This window comes from Molothrus ater, chromosome 21 (genome assembly GCF_012460135.2).
Source record: "Molothrus ater isolate BHLD 08-10-18 breed brown headed cowbird chromosome 21, BPBGC_Mater_1.1, whole genome shotgun sequence".
Taxonomy (NCBI): Eukaryota; Metazoa; Chordata; class Aves; order Passeriformes; family Icteridae; genus Molothrus; species Molothrus ater.
Window position 1 is genome coordinate 11,376,274 of NC_050498.2, and position 13,036 is coordinate 11,389,309.

The 13,036-nt window shown below is 38.3% G+C and overlaps 1 protein-coding gene across 3 annotated transcripts in view; it reads left to right on the plus strand.

Moving 5' to 3' along the window:
* PITPNM3 (PITPNM family member 3) overlaps positions 1-13,036 on the plus strand; it is a 36,062-nt gene that overhangs the window by 15,339 nt on the left and 7,687 nt on the right. For all 3 annotated transcript variants that reach the window (XM_036395080.2, XM_036395079.2, XM_036395078.2), the window contains 10 exons: positions 663-898; positions 1,902-2,091; positions 3,276-3,395; positions 4,043-4,224; positions 5,522-5,691; positions 7,202-7,372; positions 8,433-8,627; positions 9,398-9,546; positions 11,169-11,285; positions 11,984-12,100. In XM_036395080.2, the coding sequence (XP_036250973.1) occupies positions 663-898; positions 1,902-2,091; positions 3,276-3,395; positions 4,043-4,224; positions 5,522-5,691; positions 7,202-7,372; positions 8,433-8,627; positions 9,398-9,546; positions 11,169-11,285; positions 11,984-12,100 (1,647 nt within the window). The remainder of the gene's footprint in view (positions 1-662; positions 899-1,901; positions 2,092-3,275; positions 3,396-4,042; positions 4,225-5,521; positions 5,692-7,201; positions 7,373-8,432; positions 8,628-9,397; positions 9,547-11,168; positions 11,286-11,983; positions 12,101-13,036) is intronic.

Sequence of the window (13,036 nt, forward strand, 5' to 3'; positions counted from 1 at the left end):
AAACATGTTGGTTATCTACAAAACATGCTGATTATTGTCTGTGTATGCGTCTATTCACATATTCATAAATTTGTTTGTGAATTTTATGGATATCAGCAATAATGCATTTTTTTTACTTTTTCAGGAAGTGTCTTTCATTTTAATAGGAAGCTACCAGTCTCAAAAGCCTGAGATAACTGCATCATCTGCTTTTGCTGAATGTTTTCATTGATAGAGGAATTTGTCTTTTTTGGACTTGTGATGATTTGAATGAGAACCTTGCCAGTAAATTAAGCAATCACTAGGATACCTAGACAGATAATAGCTTATGCTGCCTGTGGAGTTTGGAATTTTTTCTCCAATCTCAGAGTATTTAAAGTAACTTCTGATGTACACAAAGCTGTCTTAATCTTTGTTGATCTGAAACCTACATCTGTGCTGCACAGAGTTTGTGTCAGAGCATAGTGGGCTCTGCATGATTCAGACATACTTGAATTAAATGGAGCACAGGACATGCGCACATGCACACACATGCCCCCACCCACTCCAGTGAAAGCAAATATCAAAAAATTATCACGATGGGCATGGCAGAAAAAAAAAATCACTGCTAATGTTGACACCAGGTAAACTAACAAAGTCTGTAAAAATGCCTCCTCCTTTCCTATTTCGTGTTTTTCTCACAGGAAGGAGTTCAACACCAGAACTGCAAAACTCATGTGTTAATTTTGATCCTACATGGGGGGAACATATTAGACACTGGAAGTGGGGACCACAGCAGCAAGCTGGCAGACATCAACACCTTCAGTTCTGTGTTTGAGAAAGTGACCCGAGCCCATTTCCCTGCCTCTTTGGGCCACATCTTAATGAGACTTGTTCCCTGCCCAGCAATTTGTTCAGCAGCTTTCTCTCTTGTTTCCAGGTAAGTTGATTTGCATTCCCAGTGTTGGTTATGCATTGTGGTTTTGAATGGTTTTCTGTGATCTATATATTTCAAAATGAAATTTTGTGATTCATTCTTAATCTTCTGCTGACTGGAAGACTTGCAGCGATCTTTCATCCTTTTCAAAGTGGATTAATTTGTTTTAAAATAAATTTTTATTGGATGTATCCACTTCAGAAGTGGCTCTTCCTCAGCTGCTTTTTCAGTCTTGAAATTCAGTCATTGAATGAGAGAATATTTTGAAGTAACCTTACTTTCCATGACATAAGTATTTTAAATGGCACGATAGAGAAAGATGAAAGAAACACATACTCCTACATCAATTCTTCTACAAGTGCAAACCAGGATTAACTGCTGAACTCTGGTGAGGGGAGAAGAGAATCAGATTTTCTTGGTTTCTGTTTTTCTAAGCAAAGAGTTGCTTCTCTTGGTTTTGTCTGGGGCTTCCTTAAGTGATACTTGCTTTTAGAGTATTTTTATTTCAGTATAGTGCCCAGGGTTACATTTGAAGCTCATGATTTCAGATCGTGTGCAGCTTTGTTTCATCTTTTTGAAAACATTGGACACTGGGAAAAATGTCTTAATATGCTTTTGAACAATACACCTGTCATTGTGTTCTCGGAAACTATTCCATTGTGATGGTTGGATTCTGCTCTCTGGTGCAGTGAGTTATTATATGGGGGGGAAGCAAAAGCTGAAATGTAATCATGTCATTGCCATTTAAAATTATGTCTAGTTGTATGTAGAACAATTGCATCAAGTGCGTTGAACTACAGAAATGCCTTCTAGTGTGATCCCATTCACCTGAAGCAGTAATGCTTGGGTTTTTTTAAGGAATTAAATTCTCTGAAAAAATGATCCTTGCTGTGTTTTCTTATTGTGAACTGCAGTAGCCCAACCCATTTCTGTTAGTAATTTCTCATTCTCTAATGCTGTGCGCTGCCTCTTGCAGTTTCCCTGATGATAACATGTCCTTTTCTAGCCTAAATCCCTACAGCTATGATGAGAGCTGTCTCAGCAGCAGTGAAGACCACATCCCACTGGCTGCCTTGCCTTTGCTGGCTGTTTCATCTCCTCAGTACCAGGATGCAGTTGCCATGGTGATCAGTAGAGCCAATCAAGTTTATAATGAGTTTCTCAAATCTACTGATGGGGCTGGTTTTAATGGACAGGTAGGACTATTTTCTCTTACATCAAAGTAAAATTTCTTCAGAGCAAGGCTGTTTGGTTTTATGCCATTTTGTTGAGGGGTTTGAGTTATGAGTGTGGGACACTACAAATACGATGAATGAATGTTAGCATGGGATCATATACACAAAATGCCTTCTCTGTGTCCAGCACAAGACAGGCACTTTTGGAATCCTGTGCATTATCTCACGTGGATTTACATAGAAATATGATATTGATACCCTATGTGAGTTACTGATATTATTTTGTAATGGGGCCATCTACAATGGCCAGAAACATGCATTTCTTTTAAGTACAGTGACCTCCACACTTCAGAAAAAGAAAGGAAATACATTTAATATAGAGTACGGTGTGAACTTTGAAGGGAAGCATGTGTCTTATTACACAAATTCTTTTCCATGGCACTAATAAGATTATGCTGTGATATATCAGTATTTTTAGACTATAATTTGGTTGTAAGCCATTTTTACTGTGCACAGTAAACTGTTCTCGGTTCAAGCATAAAACCAGCCCAGCTGCAGTGACAGAGCATTATGAAAGGTAAAATTATGTAAAGAAGAATGATACCAGTTACAAAAATAATATGAAAACTTTCTCAATAGAACTTTAGTGTTATGATATTTTTCCTTGGCAAAGCTACAAAAAAGTTTCTCTCTTGTGGTTTACAAATAATATATTGTACTTACTGGTTGACCTCTATATGTTCCACAGAATTTTCACCATCAGCTACCAGCACAATTAAAATGCAAGTGACTTCTCTGTGCTCTCTAAAGTGCTTTGCTTTCTTCCTTAGATAAGCCCTGTACTGACTGAATATCATATATCCTGGCATGCACCCTATTTGGATCTTTCCTATAATATTTTTGTCTCTTCTATCAATTTGCATTCCAAGTTCATTAGATCAGAGATTGCCTTTTTTGATTTTATATTGTATGTGGAACAAATTGACTCCCACTCATCAAAATAGTTCCTGGCACAGATATTCTTTGCATAGGGCATATTTCTGGTGATAAAAGAAAGTAGAAAAAGGTAGCTGCAATATAAACCAAAGTGTAGAAACCAGTAACAAGGGGAAGAAGTAAGATAGAAACTCTTCTGCAGTACTGTGATGCTTTTTGTCTCTTTTGAAAACACTTGCTACATCTTAAAAAAAAAATCTTTTTTTCAGGTGTGTCTTATAGGTGACTGCATTGGAGGAATTTTGGGCTTTGATGCCATCTGCTATAATTCTAATACAGCTTACGAGAGTCGGAACAGTAGCAGGAGAGGAAGCATCAACAGCATCCAGGTGAAAAGAAAAAAATACACAGAGCTGAAACCCCATAGATGCATTCCATGGAGGAAATCAGCTTCATATAAACCAGAAGAAATTTAAGGAGTTGGTAAATTACCATGATAGAATGGGATTCTACCCATGTATCAAACTTCCTCTCATGAGGATGCTATAGACTGCTATGAGGTCTCCCCTCAGTCCCCTTTTCTCCAGCCTGAACAAGCCATGAAACCTCAACTGTTTCCTTATATGGCTTCCCCTCCAGACCCTTCACCATCTTTATAGCCCTCTTTCAGACACCTTCTAATAGCTTTTTTATCTTTCTTGTTATTGTGGTGCCCAAAACTGCACACAGGACTCAAAGTGTGGCCACACCAGAGCATAGTAGGACAGTCACCTTCCCTGAACTGGCTAGCAATGCTGTGCCTGATGCACTTCAAGATGCAGTTGGTCCTCCTGGATGCCAGGGCACACTGTTGAGTTGTATTCAACTTGCTGTTGACCACAACCTCCAAGGTGCCTTTCTGTGTGGCTGCTCTCCAGCCTCTCGTTCCCCAGTTGGATTAAGTGAGATCATATGTATAAATGCAGGCATTTCATATAAGCTCTTTGTATTTTGTTATCTGTCTAAATCTTCCCTTTGCTCTGTTAATTTTCTGAAGGATAATCCACTCTTAGCAGAGGACTCCAGTCTGGGTGACAGCAAACACCTGAGCAAAAGCAATATTGACATCTCGGGAATCCTGGAGGATGAGAAGCAAAGGCCACAGCTGCCTCGGAAACAGAGTGACTCATCCACTTATGAGTGTGATACCATAAGCCAGCATCATGCCTTCCTGTCCAGGTAACCAGTGCCTGATGACTGAGTCAGAGAAGTGGGCTTGCCATTGAAAGGAGCCTGTGAGCAGCAGAGCATAGAGGCATTGTTATTGTTTGTGGTATGTTTCTGGAGGTTTGCTTAAAGTTCTTGTCTCTCCCTCAAAGAAAACTATGGATTTAGTGGGTCTAGTATGAACATACTCACATCTGGAGAGTTTTTTATTTGATCTTTATTCAGTTGTGAGGGTTTTGAACATGCAAAAATGAATGCACAAAGTTCTATTTTTTCAGTACAGCCCACTCAAAACAAGATGAGTGAATACTTGATAATTGTAAATTTCTGTTACCTATTTCTTTCTAACAATCCCTCTGACTTCACTTTCAGGACTTTTATTATTCTCTAGTGAGATGATTGCTTTAGTGCTCCCGTTGATCTATAAGCTATTCAGATCAGCTTTAAAACAACAACAGAAAAAAAGCCCTGCATAAACATTTGGCTTAAATGAGGAGGGAACTGGGGGGAGAAGTTAACTTAGTTTTCCTTTATCCTAAAAAACCTTTGATATACATGGGATGGGAACATAACCATTCCCTTTGTCTCATTGTTCCTGCTGGTTCTAAGCTATTTGATTTTTTACTTACCTGAACTATTCAGGCTTTTGTTTCCTCTATCTATCTTCCCATTTCCTGTATTTCATTGTGAGCGATGCAGAGGAGCTAGACTTACTGTGTGTTGAAGTTTCAGTTCTGCTCAAGTTGAGTATAGTGCAGACTTACTACTGTGCTTTACTTCAAGTCTGCATTTTTCTTAGTAGCAGGTTAAGGTAATTCTATAGTCTTGCTGTGATGGAATGTCCTTTGCTTTGTTTTCTTTGACTATTCTGCATTTATTTTGAAACCATTACATTTTCTGGATATCAGTGTGTTGTAGATTGTTTTTCCTCTGAGACAGAATGGTTGTTTTTCTCTTGTCTGCAACTGAAAACTTGAAGATTTGTTTGGTCAGTCACTTTTAGGAACTTTTATAGGAGAAATACAGTGTTATATTTAAAACAGTAAACTTAAATATTCATGGTCCTTGCAAAACTTTACCAAGTATTGTGTAGAATAATTGCAGGAAACTCTTGCATTGTTGAAGGCAGTAAATTTACTGAATAGCCGCACTGAAAATCATGGCTGCTATACTGCAGTATCATTTTACAATTTTAAGGCTTGGATCTAAATGCCATTTGCTAGAACTTTCTAAGTATCTTGTTTTGGTACTGTTCTTTTTTTCTGAATGCCCTCTTTATTATTTTTGATTCAATATTTTATTTGTTCAGCATCCACTCAAGCGTGTTGAAAGATGGTGCAGAACTTCCTCCTGTGGATTCCAGTTTCTCAGAAGTAAACCTGGGCCGATTTGAATTTGAGGTGTCTGATTTCTTCCTTTTTGGATCACCGCTTGGTTTGGTGCTGGCCATGAGGAGCACAGTTCTGCCTGGTCTGGATGGTAAGTTCTTGGGGTTAAAATACAAGATGCATAAAGACCTTTGTAAACAAAGAGGCTCACACAACAAGGAGGAAAACAAAGGAGCCTAGTTAAAGTCAGGGACTGAGGTAATTTTCTTCCTTTAAGAGATGGTAATGTTAATGTAGGTAGGTACTGAGGTGATGAGGATTGCTCTAGGGAGGTCACTGCTCACTTAAAAAAGTGTATCTTAAGTTCTGCTGTTAATTATATACCCAGTGTCATACATCATGAAGCTCACACTTCACCAAGGATGACTCCTTGAAAACAATACCAAAAAATAACATCTCTTCTTGGTTCAGCATTACCTCTTGTTCATGTCTGGCTTCGCGGGTGGGTTTGGCCCTTGGGTGTGTTGCTTGTGAGCCATTCTTCCTCTCTAGTTACAGAGCCTACTGATCAGACACGTAGAGGATTTTTTAAATTTTATTTCTAAAGCATCTGGAATTTTTAAGTTTTTCAGTTAAAAGATTACTTTACTTTTCATTATTCAGCACATGCTTTGTCTCTTTGCATGGTATGAGCTTTTCGTAGTGCAGCATCTTTATAGGAAATGATGCATTCAGTTATTAACAGGTGAGGGAGAAAATCTGTTGTAATAATGAGAAGAGACAACAACTCAGAGCTCCAAGGTTTTTTTTTTCCTAGCCAGTCCTTTCCACAGTCTCTGCTCTGTTACCCTCTGGGCACTTTGAAAGGAAAATTTCATGTTAATTACTAGGATTTTAAACTATTTTCTTCAAATTAGCTCTCACTTCCATTCTTCCTTGAATATTCTGCAAAGGAATATGCTTTGAAAGCAGCTCAACTGATGGGCATTTCAAACACATTCTGAGGTGAGCAGTGTCTACTTGAAGCATAATTAGTCTTTAGAGGTGCATATGATAAAAGAATCCCATTTTAAAGTGATAATTGTGACACTGTTGAGAGGAAAACAGACAAATTTAAATCTATCATGCAGACAGTTGGAAATTAGTTGAGAAGAGTAAGGTGCCCTCTTTACTGAAATAAATGGTAGAAAGCTACCTGAAAATGTGACAAGTAAAATTCAGATGTATTTATTTGTTTTGTTAGAATTAGTTTTTATAATATAAGGGAAGGTTCTGCTATCCCCTAGGTTTACGTCCTCGGGATGACAAAAGCCCATCAGATTGTTTTGCTGGTATATATTTGAAGTGCTGAGCATCACAGCTATAATGCTCAATAATGTATTTACAGGATTTTAAAATTCTTTTTCATTTCTCACTTCCTTCTGTTTCTCTTCTGCTGCTCTTTACATTTCATATGTGCCTGCATTTCAGATTGTGATGTCTCTTTAAACTCCTGTGCAGTGAAGTGTTCTTTACATATGAAATAGGAAACAATTCAATTTGGCCAGCTGTGTGCTAATCTGGAGTTTGCAGAAGACCCTGTTAACTGTGTTTCTGCACAGACTCTTTGAAATTTGTAAAGCAGCAATACTGGCCTCTTTTTCTCTGTCTTGTTCTCCAAGTATGCCAGGTCCGACCAGCCTGCAGCCAAGTTTACAGCTTCTTTCACTCTGCTGACCCCTCTGCCTGCAGACTTGAACCATTGTTGGAGAAAAGATTCCATCTTCTTCCTCCATTCAGTGTCCCACGGTACCAGAGATACCCACTAGGGGATGGAAGATCTCACCAGTTAGGTATAGTGCCTGTTTTCATAGCTCTCATTCCTGTTGTTCTCTTAAATGTTCTCTCCTTATACAGCTCAAGAGAATTTGAAATAGCAATGTGCCAGCATGCTAAAAACAAACTCTGGGACTGAGTAGCACAGACATACTTAGCAAGTGTGGAACCAAAAATTACTAAGGAAAATTTTTCTTATGCATGAGGTTTGTGATACTAGTTGTGTTAAAGAGGAGTTTGAAGGCGATACCACTGTTCTAGTTGAAGTATCACTTGGAAAATTCCATGTCCTTGACTACCATTTTAAACAATTTATTTTTTCAATTAGTTGGCCTTTGCCTAGATCTTCATATGTTGTTTCTTTTGGTCACTTATGGTTGGTTTGTTGTAGATATCTACTAGGACAAATCAGACTACTGAGCAGTCTTGATTGCATTTCTCCTGGGTGGATTACTAAGCAATAGTTATGTTGGTAATAAAGATTTGAATCCAGGAAAAGAAAACCAAAGAGAAATGGATTGATTTCTGGGGAAGAAAGAGGAAGGGGTGGATGAGCAAGGTGCTAGTAGAAGGAATTGTGCTTTTTTGGCTTAATAGAAAATTAGGTAAAATCATATAGGCATGAAGTATCTTTGACTTGTCACGTTACACAGAAAAGAACATTTTGCTCATGTCAGAAAGAGGACCAGAGAAGTATCACAGACTCCCAGGACTATGTAGTTTTCAGAAAATTACTTTAAAATGAGTAGGGTTGAGTGTGAACTAAAGTAGCATCCCAGCATCACTACCCAGTTTGGAAGATCCTGGCCAAAAGCACCCAGCTGCCATTGCACGTTCATGGCAGTAGGGTGTGTGCTTTCTCCATGCAGTCATGCTGTGTCGTGCTATTCACACTCTGAAGGAGGAAGTTTCATCCATGGGCATTAAATGAGATATTATTCAGGAAAACGTTCATTAGCCCTGTATTTAAAAATAAATGAATAAATAAGGAAATAAGATATACACAGATGCAAAAGTTTCAAAACCATGGTGTGCATCCTTTTTTTTTATTGTTATTTTCACTTTTGTAACCTGCAGGTGATGCTCTCCACAATCACAGTGGTCTGTTCCTTGAGAATAGCTCTTTGAACATACCTTTCTCTCAGGAGAGTCCTGGATCTCCAAATACATCTGATCAACCACAAGGGAAAACGAGAAAGTTGAGCTTGGCCAGCACAAACAGTGAAAACTCTGGGTCAACTGAAAGCTTGCCATCAGCATGCCTCACCAACAGTGAGTGAAGTGCCCTGTGCTATTGCATGTGGCAACAGCCTTTCCCTTTGCATTGTTTCTGTGAAAAAGTTGATTATGAAAAGAAAATATATCTGCTTGGAATTTGGGGAGAATGAGAATAGCCCAAGTTTCTGCAATTTTACATAACACAAGTTATCTTTCTTTTCTGTTTGTAATTAGATAGATAAAGTAATAGAAAATAAGTCAGTTTTATATTATGGTGTTATTCATAAATAGCCACAGGAGTTTCATAGTAACAGGGGTTTATGATCATGTTCTAGGCATGAAGCAGCATAGGCAAATAAGATTTGTTACTCATAATTAGAAGTGCTATAAATCAGTATATTGTCCTGCTATGGACTATAGTCATATGTGTGTACATATATATGTCTGTATGTATGTATCTCTCTTTCTCTCAATACTTGCATCACTGTTCAGGAGGCATTTGCAATTCTTACCCTATAACATGATTATAAAAGTAATAATCTTTCACTGTACATTTTCCATGGACTAGAAAGCAGTGGGGATCATGCTGAGGTGATTTCTGCTTCCCAAAACTTGGACCCAGAAGAACTCTTTAGATGTTAGGCAGTTAAGGTGATGATGCAGTCAGTAAAAACTGTACTTTTGTGAATGATAGATATTTAACGGACTTAAAATATCAAGATTAAGAAAGCAGAAGACGTGATTCCATTATCTAGCTTAAAATGAAGACAGCAAGAAATTTATTGATATAAAAATGTTATGCTATTTTGTTTCATTTTTTGTAGTTACTGCAAAGTGGTGGGGAACAAAACGAATAGATTATGCCTTGTATTGCCCAGATGTGCTGACAGCCTTTCCAACAGTGGCCCTGCCACACCTCTTTCATGCCAGCTACTGGGAATCAACAGATGTTGTGGCCTTCATCTTAAGACAGGTAACTGATCTTTTTTTTTTTCTCTCTGCAACAGATAACCTTGTGCTTGTTAATTGCATTTCCCAAGGGTCAGTCTTTAAATCTTTTGGTCAGTTAGGTGGCTAAGTGTGGATGCATCACATACAAGTGCATTTAGGAGTGACGGATCTGGATTTGTTGGAGAGGTAAAGGGGACAGTGAGCCCACCATTAGCACTGCTGACTTTGTGACCAGTAATATTGTGCCTTTATGCATGTCTCACCCCTCCTGTGCCCCAGATCAGTCTAATCCTGTATTATATATTAATTTTGTCCTGGTTTTGAAGGAATAGGCTACCTCCTGCCTTACATAATTATATCTTTCCCTATTAAGTATCAAACTCCTAGCACAAATCTGATAGTAAACCAGTTTGAAAGTACTGCTTCCTTAAGAAAGTCGAGTCTCTCCTTTACAGGACACTTTCCTATCTTGTAAGCGCATTACAGCTTTTAGAATTTAATAAGCCTTTCAAGCATTTAGAACATATCTCTAAAGCTATATGTGAGCTTACAGCTCTACATAAAGGACTAGTTAGTTCCAATACAGTCTGGACCTTCTACCCTTGTTGGGGGTTAAGAATAAGACTACTGGCTCCTGAATGCCCTGTGGCTGCATATATTGCCTGCACATTACCTCTAGTGAATAGAATTTATGCCAATTTGTTAAAAACCATGCTTACTTCTCAACACTGCTGTAATTTGTTGTAAACCAGCTGCTTTGCTGACTGTGATTGCAGCATGATTTTACTCAAGGGACTTCATATAAGACATCTTTTAAAAGAGTTCTAGATCACTCTCTTAGCAAGGGTACTGAGATTGTAGAACTTCAGCACAGAAAACCAGCTGTTCAACTTGAAAAATTTGCTAATGTATTTCTCATTCAAAATAGCTATTTGTGATTGCAGGTACAACCACAGATTTCAGTGAGACAGGGCTTCTGGTTTCAATTGAAATGTGGCTTAACCCACACCCAGATTCTGGATTCTGTAGGTTGTGTCCTGAAATCTGAGTTGGACATGAAAGTTTCTTGGTAATGTATGATGTTTAGGTTGTAAGAATGTGTATGACATAATAAGGTTCTGCAAGTTCAGTTGGACTTCAGTGGGTCCTTGTGGGTCCCTACCTATCAGCTACTGAAGTAGTTATACCCAAAAGGGATAAGAAGCATTTTCTCTGAATAGATGTGTAGAAAATCAATATAGATGAAGTCAGGAATCTGATGTCTACCACATAAAGGACATTAAAAATGCTTCTGTGGTTTTATGCTGCTTTACTGACTTTGCAGACCATAATCAAGACAATGTGACTTGTCTCTTGATACCATCCTAATATTTTCACTGTTTCTCTGGAGGCATGTGCAGGCTGTGCTGTGAATGGAAAAGCTGTTCAATAAGTATTTGAAATTAAGTGTTGGGCAACAGAGTGAAAGCAGTTTCTTTGTCTGTGCAGGTTTTGTGAATAAATGGCTTTACCACTCTACTTCCATTGTGCTTTTGCCTCTGCAGTGTCACTCAATTGGGGCAGCAGTGTAATTTCTCTTTCTTTGCCAAGTACCAGGACTCCTCAGGCCTCAAGCTGTTTATTAAAATATTAATATAATTTCAGGTGATGAGGTATGAAAATGTAAATTTCAAGGAAAATGACAACCTGGATCCAGAAACACTAAGTCCATCCAATCCACGAGAAAAATGGCTACGCAAAAGGACCCATGTCAAATTGAGGGTAAGTTTAACACTGAATATATATGGCAGCCATGGAAGATGGAAGATGAGTTTGGCAGAAATTTAAATGGAGTTTGATCTCCCCAAGTAAGAGTTTACATAACTGAATATCACTAAAGAGCTGAAAACTGATGACTTAATCCAGAGGCAGGCAGATCAATGGTTAGGGAATATGAGCAATTTCATCTTGGTTTATCACTTCATGTTGGGAGAAAGTCTTTCTTTCTTTCTTTAATATTTATTCTTTAATTCTTATATTTCTTTCTTTAAATAACAGACAGGCCCTAAGTTTCCATTATGCAAAGAGCTTTCTTTTATGCTAGACAAATCCATGAGCCAAGCAGAAATATTTCCTAATTTCTTCAGGTGCTAAGTCAATTAATAATGTCAGTTAAAATGCATGTGCCCTGTGCATAATGATGTGGCTCTGTGGCACCACTTGAAGTGAAAAAGAATTGGCTTTCTCTCAAATGTTCTCTCTTATTTGGTCGTTTTGAGTATTCTCTCTAGAAAGTCTATTCAGAAACCCACCATAAGTGAAAATCAGGCTCCAGCTGAAATGGGAATGCACTGCGCTTCATGTACCTCAGACATACTGCCCAGGACTGTGTTTCTGTGTCACTGTTCATAACAAAATAGAGACAGCAGCCTTGTGACAAAAATGAACCATACCCTTCTCATCTTCTGCTCTTATTTCAGAATGTGACTGCTAATCACCGAGCTAATGATGTCATTGCAGCAGAAGATGGTCCTCAGGTACTGGTTGGGCGCTTTATGTATGGACCTCTGGACATGGTGGCTTTAACAGGTGAAAAGGTGAAGTCTGAGTAATCCATTTTCTTAGTTGTTGAATGTGGCACAGATGTACAGTGTCAGAGAAAGCCTTACAGTGAGGAGAAATGTCACTAACCCCCTACTACTTGGGCAGAAATATGCTATAAAGTGGGCTTTACTGATGGCTGACCTGTTTCTGAGCTCTCATCTCTCTTACCTGATTATGGGTATCTCCTTTGGTTAGTGGTTAGTGGTGAGTGTGCAGTGGTTTCTGAATCGGCCATCCAGCTGTACCACCTACTGGAGACAATTAACTTTCCGAGGAAGAAGGAAAAAGGATTTTATAGTAGTTGACAAAGCAGTAAAAGAAAACCATGTATCATCCTATCCAGGTAAAACAACTAGATAAAAGAATAGGCATTCTAGAAGCTAGGTGGCTGCTGTATCTTACACATGGGCAAGTAAAGATTAGTTTTAGAAATTAGTAGTAATGTGACACAATTGAAACAGTCATTCCTGAAACTGCCTGCAGAAGCCAGGCTTACAGCTAATAAAGTCAAGCATCAAGTGAGCACATTTTTTCATATTCACTGAGATTGTAGGAGTTTCTGAGCAAACTAAGAGAGCAATGCTGCTGAGCTGAGGGCAAAACTGAAGCACGTAGGCTTCACTTGGCTTGTTTCAGGTCTAGCAAAGTTTTTAATATAGTTTATGTTAATTTTGATTAAATATTTCAGTTGAAGAAAACCATATTGATTAAATATTTTGATAATTTGAACTGTTTTGGTTGTAGGCGAGATTATGATTTGAGAAAGATTTTGTCTCAAGAACCAGATGCAGGAGGTTTTTTTGTAGGTTTACTGTGTGAAAAGGTAATATAGCTATGCAAGATAAAATTGTCTTTTTCCTAGTTTAGGGCTCTTCCCAAATTTCTGACCTCTATGTTTGACATGTGCAGTGCTAAGATCAGGGCTTTAA